The sequence below is a fragment of the Festucalex cinctus genome, chromosome 18 (assembly GCF_051991245.1).
Source record: "Festucalex cinctus isolate MCC-2025b chromosome 18, RoL_Fcin_1.0, whole genome shotgun sequence".
Taxonomy (NCBI): domain Eukaryota; kingdom Metazoa; phylum Chordata; class Actinopteri; order Syngnathiformes; family Syngnathidae; genus Festucalex; species Festucalex cinctus.
Genome location: NC_135428.1, coordinates 19,918,107 through 19,937,470, shown reverse-complemented (window position 1 = coordinate 19,937,470; position 19,364 = coordinate 19,918,107). Strand labels below are relative to the sequence as shown.

The 19,364-nt window shown below is 40.4% G+C and overlaps 1 protein-coding gene across 8 annotated transcripts in view; it reads right to left on the bottom strand.

Moving 5' to 3' along the window:
• arhgap32b (Rho GTPase activating protein 32b) overlaps window positions 1–19,364 on the bottom strand; it is a 111,020-nt gene that overhangs the window by 16,050 nt on the left and 75,606 nt on the right. For 4 of the 8 annotated variants that reach the window (XM_077504094.1, XM_077504092.1, XM_077504099.1 and 1 more), the window contains 5 exons: window positions 16,824–16,905; window positions 15,750–15,875; window positions 15,525–15,599; window positions 5,226–5,375; window positions 1,175–1,277 (listed from right to left, as the gene is read on the bottom strand). In XM_077504094.1, coding sequence (XP_077360220.1) covers window positions 1,175–1,277; window positions 5,226–5,375; window positions 15,525–15,599; window positions 15,750–15,875; window positions 16,824–16,905 — 536 coding nt within the window. Of the gene's footprint in view, window positions 1–1,174; window positions 1,278–5,225; window positions 5,376–8,000; window positions 8,235–15,524; window positions 15,600–15,749; window positions 15,876–16,823; window positions 16,906–19,364 lie in introns of those variants that run through there. The other 4 variants (XM_077504095.1, XM_077504096.1, XM_077504097.1 and 1 more) reach the window with 4 other exon arrangements.

The window sequence follows — 19,364 nt, the reverse complement described above, 5'->3', positions numbered from 1 at the left end:
GAATCAGTGTGATACTGAAAATTAGGAATGGGCGAGTACCAATACCAGGTATCGGTATCGGGCCGATACCAGCCTTTTTTCAAGTACTCGAGTACTCATGACGCAGACGAGTACAAGCGACCGATGGCAGAGGGGAAGACGTTAAGTGAGTCCTCCTGCCTGTAACTGGCGCTAGCTTGCAGCAGTTTTTCACCAAAACTTCACTGGTTTGGAAATACTTCAAAATTGTGAATCTTAAACTAAAAGAGCATTTTTGTGTTTTATTTTGAGCGTTAAGACTATTGAAGAGTGACTGTGCTGTTTTTTTTTGTTGTTGTCAAAATTAAAGGAAATATATTTGTTTCAAAATATCTTTTAGTGATTTTTTTAATTTGTCAAAATGTACTACTGGTATCGGCGGTTGGTATCGGTATCGGTGAGTACTGAGGGTCCGAGTATCGTATCGGTCTGAAAAAAAGTGGTATCGAACATCCCTACTAAAAATAAATGTTTTTGTTCTTTCTAGTAACTCCTGATAACCCGATTATTACTGTACAATACACCCAGCCCCAAACTACATTTAAAAAAGGCCAACATTTTTCTCCACCACTACACACACGCTGTGGATCTATGGCTTCCTCAAAAATAAATAAACAAATAAATAAATACAATTCTGGACATTGTACATTTCTAATTGAGAACCTCTGCCCTACACTATTCTCTAAGGACGCAAGAAGAGTAGACAAAAAATACAATATATGAGTAGAAAAAAAAAGAATAGTGAGATCTTATACTTGTATTAACAAAAACAATTGTTTTAAATAAAACCTGCATGTTCTCAACAGGGGGACAGATGACTAAGAATCCATAGTACTGTGTCCCCCAGGTTTGTACTGTTGTACAATAGGTAACCACCATACTAATGATCTAAATAAGATGTGCAACATGACAGTGAGTGGCATTAAAAAAAATAAAAATAAATAAATTTAAAAAAAAAAGAAAAAAAAAAGCAGCCCACCCCTACTTAGAAATTGCACCCTGCTAAGTGATCCATCTCATACATAGACAAGCACATACCAGTCATGTAATGTATATATTTACATGTAAGCAGAGGAGACACACGACAGCAAAAAAATGAATAACTCGTGTTGCTTTTAATAATCCAGCTCTACTGAAAGGTCAATGAGCCTCCTACCGCAATTTCTGGATATTGGAAGCGATTCCAGAGAGGCGGTAGATGCCATCCACCACACCGTGCTTCTCGATGAACTCGGTGCAGCTCTTGAGGACCTGCGGAACTACACACATAAGAAAAAAAAAAGCATGTCATCACACACTTACACACACTGTACTGTCAATATTTGGCTGGTCATCAACTCTTAGTTGAATGTGCGTGTTGTCATCATCCAGTTTTTTTTTTGTTTTTTTTTAAATATATAAATAAGAGAGAAATGGCAGTGGCTAGGGCAGATGAAATATGTAAACCATATTCTGCAAACCTAAGCTATCCTGAAAGACACTTAAGGAGTGAGGGAGAATCAAACAAATGATATTCATTGAGCTGCAAACCATGAATCAGAGTTATTTTTCTGTGTAAATATTGGAGATAAGTTTTAAAAAGCTTCCCAGGCCTCCTACAGCTCAAACATTCAAGGATGACACTTGCAGCTGAGAAAAAAATTCCACGCACAGCAAGACAGATGAGTTGGGGTGGGGGAGGAAACATTTTAAGGGGACTAACAGGCATTCTACAGCCCATAAGACAAAAATGAAGTTATACAAATCCTCGTACTTCATGCAGTCTTTTTAATCATAAAAAATGATAAATGATCTTATGAAGCTCTTCGCAATCTGTATCACACATATTTTTGAGCAAAGTCAAACAGATTGATATTCAAGGAATTCCAAGTACTTCTATTTGTGTTGAGCATGTCCAGAGGTTGTCATTTATCACAACAGATAGGGTCAAAATGGTATCGCTTCATTCACAGGGGTCAAGGATCAACACAAAACTCACAAATTTACGACCGCATGACTGTGTGGTGCCAGGAAGTTGAGTCGCCGAGGCCTGAAATTTATTGCAGACAACACATAAGGGCTGACAAAATAAATAAATAAAATAAAATTTTAAAAATCCATAATTAGTAGGGGTGTAACGGTACACAAAATCACATTTCGGTTCGGTTCGATTTTTGGAGTCTTCGGTTCGGTATATTTTCGGTACAGAAAAAACACAGATTTTTTTTAATTTAATTTAATTTTTTATTTTGAAAAGATGACAAGTAAACGGTGCATTTTTAGAAACAAATAAATAAAAGTGACCCATTTGGGTGGTATTCAAATAATTATGTATATAAATTTACAGCTCAGCGCACAGAGCTAACATTGCATCTAACTGCAAGATACAATGGTAAGATATTGGAGCTTCTAGAACCTGTAGAAATCTTCACAAATTAATACACTTAATAACAAGCATCTCTGGTTAGTATGATGTACAGTATTTTTATTAAAATTATGTATGATTTTGTAATGTTATTAGCTAAATATTGCCACAATGTAGCCTCTGACTACAAAACATACACAATGTTGGGGTCAGCCTTTTACATACTTGATGTGTCTATCGCAATACACATTGACATTGAATTATTGACGTTGATAATGATATTGAAGTATCAAAGAGGGAATCGCGTCAGATAAAACCCCAAACTGAAGGCCTGGTTACCAAATGCAGAAATCATCACAGTTGCCCATTCTGTCTTTACAGCGACTCGAGCATTTCATTGGTGTCAGAGAAACTTCTGTTACTTTAATAGGTTTGTTAGATCGCATACTGCTTATAAACATTTATAAAAATCCAATTTACCACTGCTTTTTAAATTGTATAGATTTTTATTTATGTTATGTCTTATCTTTTGGAAGCTGTGCGGGTCAGGTGACACGACATTTAGTTCTGTACTAGAATGTACTTGTTCTGTACTAGAATTACAAATTATATCTATCTATCTATCTATCTATCATCAGTAATGAAGACTGTGGCTTGGAATAATTACAACCCTACTTTCTTTTTTGTTTTTGTTTTTTGTTTTTTAAAAAGAGCTCAGAATTGTTCATTCGGTAGTCTTACCGATTCAACGTCTTATCATCATTGCTCTTTTTTTTTTTTTTTTTTTTTTTGTGTGTGTGTATGTGTGCGTGCGTACGTGCGTGCGCGTGCGTGCGTGCAAATACGTATAAATTTATACTCATTAATTCACCTAAAACCTTATAAATATCCCATTACCCTTCGCCTTAACCAGGTACTTCAGAATCTTGCCAGAGTCGTGAGGTTCAAATGGTCAGGAGACCAGAGAAAAGGTCAGAAAAAATAAAGAGAAAAGAAAGATAAATCAAAGTGAAATCCAGCACCGACCACTTCCTGCCTTCCCCATGGTTACAAAATCAAAGTCTTACACCAACCCCAGAAGCCTCTAAATTCCAACAAATTAGCGAGATCTCAAGAGACCAGAGGAAAAACTAAAGAGAGGAAGGAGGGAAGGATCGATGAGGCAGAGTGAGATCCATAGAAGCCAGTACATCCAATCCATCAAAGTGAAATCCAGCACCAACCAAACCCCTCCTGCGTGGTTACAAAACCAGTCTTATGCCAACCCCAGAAACCTCAAACTTCCAATAAATTGAGATCTCAAGTGACCAGAGGAAAAACTAAAGAGAGGAAGGAGGGAAGGATAGATAAAGCAAAGTGAGATCCACAGACACCAGCACCCACTGATTCAAGGAGCTGTGGGAGGGAGAGGCAAATTCTGTTTGAGTTTCAGTAGATGCTGGTGCGATGGATCTGGCATGCATAAGGACCACCACCAAAGAAAGAAGCCGTCAACCGCGGTCCAGCGCCCCACCGGTCCCCAGCCCCCATCCCCCCACGACCCCCCCGCACCCCACCAAACACGCCACCCGCCACGACCCAGGCCCCGCCACCCCCGGCCCCCAAACCCCCGAACACACCCCGACCCCCAACACCCAACCCCCCACACCTCCACCCCCCTCCCCAAACAAGCCGCCAACCCCCCGACGACCCCCCCCCGAAACCGGCACCGGGCAGCAGCGCAGAGAGGGAAGACGTGCCCACCCCACCTCCAGCCGTGCTAAAGGAGCACAGCGGCGGGAGGGGGGAAGCAGAGGAGGAAGCACTGGGGGAGAGGCGGAACACCAGAACACCGAGCCCGGTGGGAAGAGGCCCCGGTCGTCACGCCAGCGTACTAGTGACACCTAACCCTGTTACTGAGTCCCCCAGCTCGCCGACTGGCGAGCTCTACCCTTACACCTTGAATGTGGCCCCACCCAGTGTATATACAAGTGTGTGCGTGTGGTGCATTAAAATTGGGAGCAGGTGAGTCGGAGCAGAGGGAAAAAATTTCCCCTACTCCTATACACCCGCATCCCCCCCCAAAAATGAATATGTATATGTGTGGTGCATTAAAAAAGGAAATGGAGGGACAAAGTGGTGGGGCAGGGACACAGATGGGGGGGACCACAGCGCAGTAATGAAGACCGTGGCTTGGAATAATTACAACCACTCCCTACTTTCTAATCACTATTGGATTTTTTATATCGATTAAGCATAAACTGTCTCGTCACTAGTGTCCACTGTATGGTCTCACTAAAGTCTTGTACTATGTGCTGAGTAGGGCTGGGAAATCTTTGACTGTCTCACGATTCGATTCGATTACGATTTTTGGGTCTACGATTCGATTTAGAATCGATATTCGATTCTCGATTCAAACGATTTTCGATTCAAAATTATTTGATTGACAAATGATTTCTGCTTCAATTTACAGATATGCACAACATTGTCATGATCTACTCCAGTCTGCTTTGCAAGACAAAATGACAAATAGAGACATTAAAGTGTCTTTTTTTGTTTTTGTTTAAACATTTATTAATTTTGTATTGTAAGTGCCCTTTTCCACAAAAACAGCATGTGGGCTACCACTGCCTTTTCCCATTCTTCTTCATTTCTAATTTAAATAAAATAGATTTTTGGATATTCATTTCGATTCAATTAATAAATGAGAATCTCAATTCTTTTATGAATCGATTTTTTGGCACACCCCTAGTTCTGAGTCTTGCCTGACGATGTGCTACTTTAGAAAATGTATGTAGAACTGATTAGATTTCACTCTACTTCTGCAGAACTGAGGGAGAACAAATCAAAATCAATGAGAGGTTTTCAAGAGCGACTCTCTCACCATCGTGTCCAGAGTTGAGGAGGTGCTCCCCCAGGTCGCAGCCAAACACCCTCTCCCGAAGGATGCCCCTCTGCTTCAGCTTCTGCTTGGTGGGCCTGGACTTCATGAAGGAGCGTAAGAAGGTGATCAGCTTGCCATGCTTCTTCGACACTGAGGACGGAAGGTAGGCAAGACTGATATGAGAATCCCTACACAAAAAGTACAAACACTCAACTTTCACTCCGACACTGTGAAATCCTACACAAGCAACTTCTTCCTTTAGGCCATAAAATCAAAATTTTGCAGAGGTAAAACAATTAATCGGTCATCTGTCCCTTGTACATTTACAGCTGAGACCTCTTATGGAGGGATAGTAGTAGTCTTTGCGGTTGACAGCTGACTATGAAGCATTTGGGTTCAAATTGGCAACTCCAAATCTGTAAAGTGTGAAATGCGCTCTGGTCAAGGATGAGATCCTGTCCCAAGTGGAGTGAGGGAATAATGGAGCAGATTACCGTATTTAAAAGAGATTATTCATCCGGTAAAACAACAAAAATAACATTCTCATTAGCAATGCTGACCAGGAAATGATGTTGGACGAGCGGTGAACAAACAATGTCTTGGGCCATTATGTAGCTAAAACGTCCTTCAGAGGGTCGCTTTGATGGCGAATCCAAATACATGTTTAATCTCATCGTATTATCACACAACAAATCGATAGATTACTAGTTTTGAAATCTAAAGTCGACTCTACTTAACTGTACACCGACTTTTAGTCCCCAAAATTGATTTACGGAAATATTGATCCATTTTCCATGATGTAAAGCTATAGCATATTTTGCTAGACTTCTCCTGTCTCATGGTAGTCCTCCTCTTACAAGCTCACAAACACAAAACAGACATTGCAGCATTCATTAGAAATTTCCAACAATGTTGGGATGCAACAATATCGTGGCGAGTACTCAAGCTGGAAAACATTTTGCCAAGAACCACAAAAAACAAAAGAAAAGCATATAAGGACCTAAACCCACCCTCAAAAAGTAAACTCGTATTCATTTTTAATTAAACACACTTAAGTGGTTTATAATCAGATGGTATCTGTCAAACATAGTCATAAATCTTTGACATGTGGCAGTCCGGTGCAGGGTGGGGATGCAGATGATGATAGCTGGGGAAATTTGAGCTAGCGGTCCTGCCCTGGCATTTGAATATAAAACAGATAATATCCAAACAGGATAGAGCTCAACGGGAGTTGTAGCCTAAGGACCACTGGCTTTAAGGTTTAAGTTGCAGCTTGTGTGTGACAACATTTTTCCCCACTGAGGCTTGGCTTTGACGAGCTGGGGTGGGGGGGAAACCAGGACATGCGGCCAAGCATCACAGCAGAAAACAATTATCCACGTAATGGCAAATGCTCTTTCTTTTCCTTGCTTCAACCCAAAAGCCACAGCCCTGTCAATGCAATCTTAGAAAGACTTTTCAGAGGGAGCAGTTGGGCACGGAAATTCCAATGCCATAGAAACGCATCAGTGATGTTACAGAGCGACTCTGTAGAAACAAAGAAAAGTCTTCAGTCTGAGTTATCTGATACAACTACTGTGTGCCACTTTGCCCTGAATACAAAATTCAACATCATCGTCTTAAATGAGCCAAGGCTATTCACTTTGGTCGAAACCCCCTGTGGATTCAACAGTCAGACACACCCAGTTACTGTACGTGCTCAAGCGGGAAACTTTAACTGCTCTCCTGGAAAGCTTCTTGTAACAAATGTCTGACTTTAATTTTGCTACGTTTACTATGACTGCTTAGCTACTGTATCAATAAACACACACACACACACAACAAAAGAAACTATTGAATCTAAATAATGGGCTACAGTTAAGAAATGTGCAAATTATTTAATTCATTGTAGAGAAGGCCATAAAAAAAATACAACCACAGAAACATCCATCCGTCCATTTTCTTAACCACTTTTCCTCACTAGGGTGATGGGGACCACAAAAAAAAAAAAAAAAACAACATCAACAGTGCTTACATACACTAACATTTTCTGATTGTGTAAACAACAGTACAGGGTTTCCCCACTGAACAGCAGTCACCAGTGGCTAAGTGTCCAATACATGTGTTCCAGCTTTTAACAGATCATTGACAATCAATAGCGACTCAACACTTATTTCAGCCAGTAGGAGGTCACAAGGGCCATTATTTACTGTTATTTGTGTTTTTAACATATTTGCTAACCTAATTTCAGTGCACTGCATAGCGAATAACATTACATTTTTAGTTGTTTTTTTTTCTATCAAGAGATTTCAGGGGAAATAAAAAAAAACCTGACAAACATCTGCTTGGATGATCACCTAATGGGATGTCGTAAGACGTAACTTGATTTTATACAATTCTGACCCCTAAAACAGACTTTACAGACCAGTCCCGACCAAGACATGTGACCTATTTACGAGATGGGTTGTGAATTTAGTGGTAGAAAATTATTGAACGGTTGTATGTAGATAAAATACTGTAGCGTAATGCGTATACTGCGCATCTCTTTATAGAGAACACAAATTAACAGTAGCCTAATTACATTTAGGCATAAAGAGTAAATAAGAAGGATAACAATATGACCATATATCCTTGCGACTGCGAAGACCATTTATTCCACTCAAGAGGTTCACATCGTTCTTCTTTCGCCAAACAAAGAGTTAACTACCGTAAAGTATGACTGAAATGCATATTCTGGGAATTACTGCGTGAACATGTACTATGATACACACGTAATATTCAAGGATATCGTCTTACCTCGCTTCCACAGTACATTACTAACTAGACTCGCCCCCGGGGTTCTACAACAGAATGAAGTCCAAACATACGTTCAGCTTATTCCTCCGCCGCCGTAAAACTGTAGTAAAGTGGACCAATCCTACATCCGGAAGCAAGATGTAAATAAAAAAATAAAAAAATAAAAAAATACAAGAAACGTAGACCACGGTGCTCTCTTTGCTCTGTCAGCTAATATCCTCACACGCTTGCAACTACAAGACGAGCGCGCGCCTGCGCGTAAGCATTGGTTTGCATACCATCTCGTGCTGCCTTCAAGTGCTTCAACATATATGGAACATTTGAGACCTATACTCGGGGATACGGTATTTCCGAAAACGTTTCTTTTTCTTTTTAAATTGAAAAGAACACCTAAAGTAAATAGATCCCATCGGCATGTGACGAGGTGTCAATCTTGTTTTCATCGCCGTCCACATCGGAGTAATGGTTGACTTATAAATGTGAAACCACACACAGCACTGTATTGCTACAGTTGTACGCCCAAAAGCTGATCTAGGACCTATAGCGTAAATTAACAGTTCGGTTCCCATTCAGTACAGCAACGGGACAAAATGCCAAACATATTGCTTATTGTGTGTAAACAGGTACGGATCTAAATGACATTTATGAACCTCAAATGCTTATTTATTTATTTATTTATTTATTTATTTTTAAGTAAATGGTTGAAGCAGATGCATAACAACAATATGGACACTTTGAATAATTATATTATAAAAACTGTCATAATTTATTGGCATTTATTATCACTCGGTACATTAAATGCTGCTTGAAGTTGTGTTTGGAATGCACTACATAAATAACAACATATAGCTAACTATGCCATCTGCTAGCCAGAAGCTGATTTGCACTCTGTTTACAGACTAAGCATGTGGTTAAGCACCAGATAGTTATATGTGTCTTGTCTCTTACTTAATATATTCTGGGTGACAAGATGGAACCCTATAATCACACCATCATTTACATATTTGCCCCCGCATCACATGACAGGGGCCATTTCTGGTCCACGGGTTCTTGAGTTGGACACCTGTGCTCGAAGCTTTTGCATTCATGTCTACAGCTTGGCTGGCTGAAACCCGTTTCTTTGGACAAGAAAAGTTCAACAACAGAACAATCTACCCACTTAATTAGCGGTCTCTAACCACTGGACTACATGGTAATGGATCATACAGAGAAACTAAAAAAAAAAATGTACATTGATCATTAGATTCTGTAAAAGTTTTATTTTGAAAATCAGGGACGTGCTTGTGTCCCTTTGAAATAACTCATCACAGTCACATGTTACAAAAAAAGTAAATGAAACATTAAGGGAGATTCTTCAAAAATGAGAAAATGCCAAAATATGAGTCAGAAGTAGAGGAGCCGACAACAATGAAAAAGATAGCTATATTTCAGAACCTATATCACAAGTCCTACTTAAGATATGCGTTATTGCTGCAGGTGAATTGTATGCACCAAATTCACTTGACCTAATATGTGGAAACAGGCTCGCATAAGAGACAATAACTGCTATAACATAAACATAGTACATATATGGGTTGCATGTAGCTCCAGCACAATCTTTAAATCTACTCTTACAAGTGAACTATGCTGATCCATTACTTTGACAGAACTATTTTTAAATGACTCATGAGCCTAGTTGCCCCTTGACCTACTCTCCCTTTTATGACAGGCCAGCTGTATTTCGTTTTCAGGTTTGCTACCAGAAAAAAATAATAATAATGAAACACATTCCCCAAACTATTGGGACTACGTTAAGAAGACAGACTCTAGGATACAACTTACTGACGAGCTGACCCCAATATAATGATTGATGCCTGTCAATTACTATTATTTTAATTGTTGTATGCACTTTGACTTTCTTTCAACTTTCTCCTGCATTGGCGTCCCACTGCTTCCCGGGAATCATTGTAATTCCTGACATTAGTCGTTAAGGAGGCATGTTGAGCCAAAACAAAGCTAAACTGATTTGTTGATGGTCAAGGATCATGCGACTGTAGTCAGACTTATTGTGACTTCAACTTGACAGTCACGCTCCACTCCTTTCAAATAAATTCATATCCAAGTATGTCACATTCTATTAATGGAATGGAATTCTGGGAGGTTATTCTCAAATTTAGGGCTTTTGTTTAGTAGTTCAGAATTCCAACAAATATGTCTCCAATAATGGCCAAGTATGGACCACAACCACATACAATCAACACAAAAACAACTAATGTTCCTCAGTGACAGCTTACAAGTGTGGTGTATGCTGCATGCACTGTATGCTCATAAGCCCCGAGAGCCGGTTAAATTTGAGATATAAAAAGGTGAATTCAATTTGAAATTCTGGATTCCTTTTCAAAGAGGTAGAACATCAAGCTTATGTGTAAGTTTGTCAGTGACAGTCTGCTTGTAGTCACATTGTAAGGACTGTAAAGCAGAGGGTTGGAGTTGACCTTTGATACAAGTGTACACTGCATCACCTAGAGGACAAATTGGGCAAGAAGCCCTCTGCCATTTTGCCCAACACAATACAGTATGAGTAGGGTGCAAAAATAATACTAATGATATTACTACTAATACTACTATTGCTAATCAAACTCCTCTCTGCGTTGACATATGCAGCAAGAAACACCAGCCTCAACCAAACTGCGACGCAGTCGTAAAGATTACTCTTGGTTACACAACGGACCTGAAGAATTTCAGAGCCCAGAGCTGGAGCACCAGGAAATGAGCTGGGATCCTTGGGAACTGCAGGAACAAATCAGACTCCCAGTCTCTCACACATTCTCTATTCAATCACTTCCTCCCTCCTTCACATAACCAGCTGTTTGAGCTCATTCAGTATATGCTCAAGCAGCTGCCCAAATCAAAGGTCCCCAGACGTGACAATAGGCGTGGAAAGGGGGGGGGGGGGGGGGGGGTGGGGGGGGGGGGGGGTCGCTCTACATCTGGGTCAGCAACTGGTAGGTCTATTGGACTGTCAAAGTAGAAGAATAAGAAGGCCATTTACATCATTAAATGAATGGCAATACAGTACAGTCTATAGAGTACACCTCATTCCTACACCATGAATTATGGCTTCCGGTCTAAACAAGAATCAGCGTTTTGTTTACATGGTAACTGGAGACTTAATGTGAGAAAATATTTTAATCCTGCTTCCTTAATGTGTGGGGTAGGAGTACTTTGCACTGCATGGTAACCACAAGACATAATGTATGTGCTCTAGAAAAACAAAGTAAAACCTGGTAGATAATAACAGCAACACTATTAATGCAGATTAAAATGAAAATATTGAGTTGTTTAACACAAATACTCAAGTCACAGCGTTTTATTCCCCATACCATAAAATCATACCTGATATTCTTGTGACACTGCTCTCAATCTTTAAGTGGCACCCGGCAAATCTTCTCCAGTGGTTTGTCGCAACACAAGCACAAAGTCTGATGTGCGTGTTTCTCCTCAGGCTTTTTGTCCACAAATTGTAACAACATACGTACAACTTTTTAACTTTTCAAGTTAAAATTTTCAGACTAATCTTTCTGTGTTCCTCATCCCCAGGTCGGCGCTTGGAACTGCACGGGTTGTGACAACATTGTCTCCTCGTCCGCGGCGCATATTTGAAACCTAGCTCTTGAAGTCACGGACTCCATTTCTTCTAGTTTTAGGGCTTATGATAATTTAGAAAAGGAAACAAAAAAAATCAAATATATGGTTCTGGGAAATGCAAGTCGCTCACCGCTACTTCCGGTATGTTAAGGGAAGTCACTCGCAAAATTGTTTCTATACACATAGACCTCAGGAATATGATGGATACCCTGTTTGCAATTGTGAAGATGGTAAATCTTCCCCTAGCAGCCACTGCAACATTTGCATTTGGAGTCAAACAAGTCTCTCTTTATCATAGTTATTAACAGTCTCGTATACTACTGTATCAGTTTTCATCATTACGCTGAGGTAGAGCAACAGTTACCCCGGGTTTTCACCGGATGCGGTTGCGGTGCGGTTGCGGTGCGGTCCGGCGACGCAAGCAATTAGATTCCATTCATTCGAATGGTGCAGTTTACACCGCTTGCGGGTGCGTTGCGTGTCGACTGCGGAAGGCCTGCGGCGTGCCGCAAGCCTTCCGCAAGGATAGCCTATTTTCTATTTTTGCCGGACGCCGCAGCGGTAGGCCTCCGGCAAATGGCAAGCTAGCACAAAACACATCGAGCGGGACAGGAAGACCGAGGCAGTTTCAAAAATAAATTTCCGATTACCTTTCAGAATAAAATACTCGCCAGCTCCTATTTCGCAAGTTTTTCAGCAAAACGTGACGTGGGCGTCGCCGGGCCATGTGCTCATTCACGGTTTAGACACCAGCGAACATGGACGAGGAGAGGTTTATATTGGAGGTGGAAAACCACAAAATAATATATGACACGGCACATCCTTTTTATAAGGACTGTAATGTATTGTGAGTTTGATGTTCGCGATTGCTTGTTGTGCCCGTCTCGCTTGCCGTACTGAGCGGCAGCCGGACGGGGAAGACAGAAATAAAGAGTGGACCCGCACTGACCCGACTCTCGTTATTAATATACTTTACAAGGACAACCAAAAAAAGGATGCTGCATGGAATCTCATATCTTTCTGCTTCTCTGTTGAGCAGACTTTCTGTATGTTTGTCGTTGTGAAATGCCACATGATCGCGCGCGCGCGGTCCCGCGAGACACGTTGGGAAGTGGACGGCGACGGAGCTGCCGGACCGCAGCTGTGCGGAGCCGGTGTGGATTGACAAAAAAATTGACCCGTCCGGAGCACGCAGTCAAGACGCACCGCACCGCAACCGCACCGCAACCGCATCCAGTGAAAACCCGGGGTTAGAGTGTAGATTGGATCTAGGAAGAGCAAGTACATTCTTTCCCCAATGCTTGTAGTTCCCTACAGGAATGTGCTCTTTTAGTCGCCATGGAGAGGGAGACAGCGATTCATACTGTTGCAGAACAAAGCTTACCACTCAATGGATGGGTTTACAGGCCCGCCCCCCCCCCCCCCCCCCCCCCTCGCTGTGAAAGGATTAAATAAATCAAGGCTAGTCAGGACCCAGAACCACGACACCCTTGCCATGGTCTTTTCAGTTTCGACCAAACAGACATGCACAAACACAGCTGGACCTCATCCAGACACAGGATACGTTGAGCGGCTTTGAGAAATGCTCCAGTAACCTGGCTCACCCCTGAAGTCTTATGCATATACCTTTTGGGGCCAAGACATAAAGAGAACGGAGAGCTGGAGACAGATGATTGTTCTCTTCTGTGAATACTCTTTTCAAAGTAGGGATGCATCGACTACATTCAGCAACCTCTGTTCTCTGATACGCAAATTGCATATGATGATCCCCAAAACAATTCTTTTGACACACCTGGAACATGCATAAAAAGAGCTTGATGGGCAGGATTAACCAAAAATGCAAATATTTTTAGCAATATTTCACATAGCATTTTCCCACATACAGGTAGGTCTAATTATATCATTGTTTATGTAACAACCAGATAAAGCTATGGCCTCAACTGTGGACTAAATACAAGAACAGTACATAGAACAGTGATTCTTTACCTGGGTTCGAACCACAGGTATTAGGTGTGTCAGTCTCAGGGGTTTGGTGGAGGTCAAGCCACATCTCCAACTCATATTTATAACACAAACATCTTTACCAGATAAAAATGCACGAAGCGCCTCTTGCTATTCAAATTTAACAAGAAAACGGTGAGTAATTCTGCAAGAACAGAATTAATTGCAGCGTCAATTTGCCTGTTAGGTTTGTTTGTCCCCCCCCACTCCCGCCCTAAACAACGCCTGATTGGTCCGACCTAAAAAAGGTCGGCCACAAAAGTATTAGCGGGAACAGTACAAGATGTATTCTCCGGAGTTTGTCAACTCACAATACCGCGAGAATTCATTTTGCTGGCAAGGTTAAGGGAACGTATGGTGTTCCACAGGGTTCAATACTGGGGCCTCTGTTGTTTTGATTCTATCTGATGTGCTGGGTTCCATCTAAAAAAACAGCAGTGGTTGAAGTTGGAGTTGAGGGATGGGAGTCAGAGTCCTAACTGCATGATTTGCAACGCCTAGTTGAGCACTAGCAAGCAAAACTAAAGGAACACTTCCTGAAACTGCATGGAGATGGGGAATACAAGAACACAAGACTTCCTTAATTCAAGGTGAAGTGAGCCGGATTCAATGAAAATGCTCTCCCTGTTCATTTTGTTCACCAGTAAACCCTATACCTATATCTTGAATTTAAAAACAAATTCGGTGAATGCGCATAGGAAAATGATGACATTCAGTACCTCCAACAAGGTTAAGACCCTCTGATATAGAATGATCGTAATGAAAAGGATATGGCAGAACCTTCATTTTGAACATTTAAAGCTTTCACAATTTAGAATTCAACTATCATTCCATACAGTATGCCTCTCACCAAAACTTAGAGACTGAGAGAGATTCCTGTATAACTAAGTTTGACTCTTGGGCAAATTAGCCATGTGGTCAGCCGTTTGGTACACACATCTCTGTCCAGGCTTCTCAATGAAATATAACGATGAAAAAAGAGGAATGCTCACTACAAAATGAGTTGCAATTAGATGAAGGAACATGCATCCTTCCTCCCTTAACACCTTGTCACTCATTATAAACAGGTCAATGAATATACAGTACATTTGTCTTTCTATTATCATCATCATCATCATCATCATCATACTGCTTTTAAGCTTGTATAAAAGTTGTGTATTTTGAAATGTCAATTAAACCTGTCCAGTTAACGGTTTTATGATAGACAGTAGTTTGATCACAGACCAGTTTAATCTGATGTATAGTGGTGCCTTGAGACGGTTTTCAAGACACGAGCCATCACTTGACCAACTTTTGTGCAATACGAGCAAAATTTATAGATACAAGTGTGCTTTAGACCACACCTCTACATGACGGAAGCACACTTGACAACATCCAGCCACCATCAAGTCACAACTTTCCTTGAAGTGGAAGGACAATATCAGTTGGTGGCACCATTATGCTGGTTTGCTAACTACCAATAGAACCCACAGAAGAAGAAAGGAAAGACAATTCATTGGGTATACTGTAGTCATGTTACGTGCTGGTTTGGTGAAAAGCAAATACTGTATTACTGTGTATTTACACAGAACAATATTGTTGAGTGTGATTTCTCTGAAAAAAAAAAAAGTGGTGAAAAAATAATTCATTTTGGGTGGTTTGGTAGGGGCTGTAATGGATTAATCGCATGTCCATTCATTTATTTGGTGAGAGATGTTTGGAGATATTCGTATTTCAAGGCACCACTGCACATTCTTTCCTGGGTGGGGAATCAAGACATCGACCAATGTTTTAGAATGGTTAAAGTCGCCACTGTATTTTTAACTCCACACAAATGTCGATAAGAGTAGCACAAAACAAACATCACTGTGAGTTTGGAGTTAGTTTAGGGTAGCACACCAAGGGGGATTTTTCTACCTGAACTTAGACTGTAGTGGTTAAGCGGGTCGGCCACCCATGAATTGTCCTCTATTACACTCTCCATCTCCAAATCTGCATGCATCCCGATGAACAGATGGAGCAACGGAAAGATGGATGGATGTATGGAGACATGAGAGAAGCAGCAGAGGGAGAGAAGGACTTAGAAAAAATTGCAATCAACAATGTAATTGTATCTAAAATCATCTCAAATCTGACAATCACAAGTTTTGTGTGTAAGTGCACTAGTAAGGGTAGGATGCATGGAGCCGGTGGAAGTAGTTGTATACCAACACGCACAGGGTGGGAAGAGATTCCACGAGGCAGGCGGCAGGCCAGAGCACGGGGACGCTGAGGCAGAGGAGTCAGAGTCAAATGCAACACATCAAGACACATGCAGTACTAACTACATATATTCAACCATGTGCGATGAGACATCAGTATTACAGATGCACCAAAGCAGTGAAAACAAGCATGCGGGTTGTAGCACAGTGCAGTATTTCTTGTGTGACTGACAATGAACTCAAGCCTGCCCATTTAAATATTGTAAATTGTGGGAATAAATGTGCAATATGTACATGCAAGAGAACCCGAACAAAGAGTGTGAACCAAAGATGGCGTGTGTAGGCACAACAATTAAAATAATAACATGTGGCTTATCCATGTGCTACATGATTACAATATCGTGAGAACATTTGTGATCCATCTGATCGGTCAGGCGTCATGCTCCAAACCGGAAAATCCAGTAACTAGCAATTTGTAGCATTGGTGGTCTTTTTTTTTTTTTTTTTTTTTTTTTCCCCAGCATCATCATTTTCCCATCACAGTTTTTCTGATGGTAAGCACCCGGCTATAATATTCTTATTCCAAGGCCAGACATATTCTTGTGAATGAAAGTCATCATCAATGAATCTGTCTTGGTGTTGAAATTGACATGCGAGTTCCCAAATGTGCAGTAAATGTACATTCCAGCCACAGCATAGTTATTAAGATTTCTAACATAGCATTTGAATATCCCAGATGGCAATATTTCAACATGCTTATGCGCTTGTAATTAAATTAGGTATATAAATAGACGGATGGCTTTTCATAGTGTTGAGTTTAAAAAAACAGTTGAAATAAACTAAGGGTTTGACAAAAAGGATGACACGCATGAGCGCACACAGTCCGGACAAAAACATCCTCCATCTCAAACTCGACTACTTCCTGATAACACGGCCTTATCTCTCAACTGTCGTCACTGATTACTTCCTTCTGACAACATTTCACAAAATGGTTTAGAAGTAAAGAGAACAGTACCTGGCTTCGGCACAGAGTTGGTCATGGACTGTGGCACCTTATCATTTATGAGCTCCACACACTCACTGGGAAAGTAGCCAACCTGGAAGGAGTCAGAGCAGGAACAAAACAAACCAGAATAAAATCAGTCTTAAGAGCGCAATGACTGCAGATCATGGTTGAAGCTGTGTTCGGTCCCACTCCGGGATTTGGAATCGGAACCACAACAAATTGTGTGGCTATAGCAGTGGTGTCAAACATACGGCCCGGGGCCCGGATCAGGCGCCCAAAAGGGGTTTAATCCGCCCCGCGAGATGATTTTGTAAAGTAAAAAAAAAAAAAAAAAAATTGTAATGTCGGACTAATTAATCAGCCGGCCACAATTAAAACATAGACATTTGTAATTTCACAAGCAGTCCTCAGATGAGCAATGCAACTTGTACGGGGAATCGTCACCCTGGATGTCATTTTCCACATAACTTAAATTTCTGTTTTTGTTTTTTTTTCTAAATTATTATTATTATTTAAATCATAGACCGACAAACGTATTAAATACAAAAAAAAAAAAAAAAAATTACAAGTAAGGGTTACCATCCTTTTAACATCATTAACTGCGCCACACAATGAATTCTGGGGACAATATATATGCAAAACAGATCGATTTAACACGTCCGGAACATATACTGGCAAAGTGTTGCTGTGTTCCATTTGCATTTGTGTTATTTTTTCGGAACAATATGATTACAGCTCCGTAATTTAGGGCTGGTCCACGAAAATATGCGTATAAATGACAGCAATCGTTTTTAAGTTACCGGTATTATTTTACCGATGCGGCCCACTTGGTAAAATATTTTCCTCCATGCGGCCCCTGACCTAACATGAGTTTTACACCCCTGGTCTATGGCCAATCATTTTTAGACAGGAGAGGAAACATACTGACTGAGGTTCACAAATGCAAAAACAAAAAAAGGTAAAAAAAAAAAAAAAAATAGATAAAAAAAGCCCACAGAATATCTGCCAACCAATTGAAATACACTTCCAGAACAAACAAACATCCATCCATTTTCTGAACCGCTTGCTTCTCACAAGGGCCACGGGGTGTGCTGGAGCCTATCCCAGCTGGCGGGGTACACCCTGGACCGGTTGCCAGCCAATCGTAGGGCACACAGAGTAGGGCACACAGAGACGAACAACCATCCACACTCACAAGCACACCTAGGGACAATTCGGAGCGCCCAATTAACCTGCCATGCATGTCTTTGGAATGTGGGAGGAGACCGGAGTACCCGGAGAAGACCCACACAGGGATGGGGAGAACATGCAAACTACACCCAGGAAGGCCGGAGCCTGGACTCGCACCCGAGTCCTTAGTTCTGTGAGCGTGCCGCCCACTTCCACAACAATTTGTCTGAATTTCCACATTTTTAACGTCAAGAACGTTACTGGATTATACTGATGTTTCATGGCTGAGACCAACCAAACCACTTTAATTTACGTTTAAAAAAGTTGTTTAAAATAACCTTTATTCATTTATAAATCTAAAATATCTTATCATTCACTCCAATCTCAATATTTTTCAAGTTTTTCTTCCTCCAATTCCTTTTCAGGCCAGGTTTAATTGAGTATTGTTTGGAAAAAGTGATATCTTGTTGATGTTGATTGCAGCGGGAAATAAATGAACAAATTAAAAAAATGAATGAATATTTATTATTGTATTTGTATTGCATTTGATCGATAAAAAATACAACTGAGTGTGCTTTCAAGTTCACGATGTGTTTATTTGAACAAGTATGAGAAAATAACCCATTTTTTTAATGTTGTCAAAGTTAAAGTGTTAACTAATTGATTCATCACAAAAAATTATCGCATTAATCAAGTATTAACGCAGATTAATCACACTATTGATTTTGACGGCAGATTATCCTTTATTTCAGAAGCACCTGGGGCGAAAGCCAATCCATGGCAGGCATTTTGCTTCCCGGACCTGGATTCCCCAACCTTAGTCACACATATCACTTGCGCAAATTCCACGAAATAAACTCATGCAAGAACTTTATGCAAATATATGCAAACTAGTCAATAGTTAAAACATCTGAATATAAAAAATGAACTTCTTTATCTTTAAGAATAAATGGAGCCATTTAAGAAGTGGTATTCCCACCATGTTTCTCTGCAACTATAATTAACACTTGTGACTGTGTTTATTGATATACTGTAATGTGGTATTTTGTGCAGGCAGCGTATTGTTTATAGTTGTGTATTAAATTATGACGCAAGCGTATTGCATTCACTTGAAAAAAAAAATGTTTTTCTGACAAATTTTTTGCGGAGCTTTGTTTTTTTAAGTATTTAAAAAAAAAAAATTTTTCTGTTTTACTGAATATTTTTTTCTGTCTTTAAAAAAAAAGAAAAAAAAATCCGAAAAACAGAAAAAAAAATGTACAGGGTGAAAAAAATAACTTGTTGTTGTGGGGGGTCAATATTAAAGAAAAGAAAAAAAGAAAAAAAAACAGATTATTCCAAAAAACAGAAAAAAACAATTCTTCAGAAAAACAGAGCACC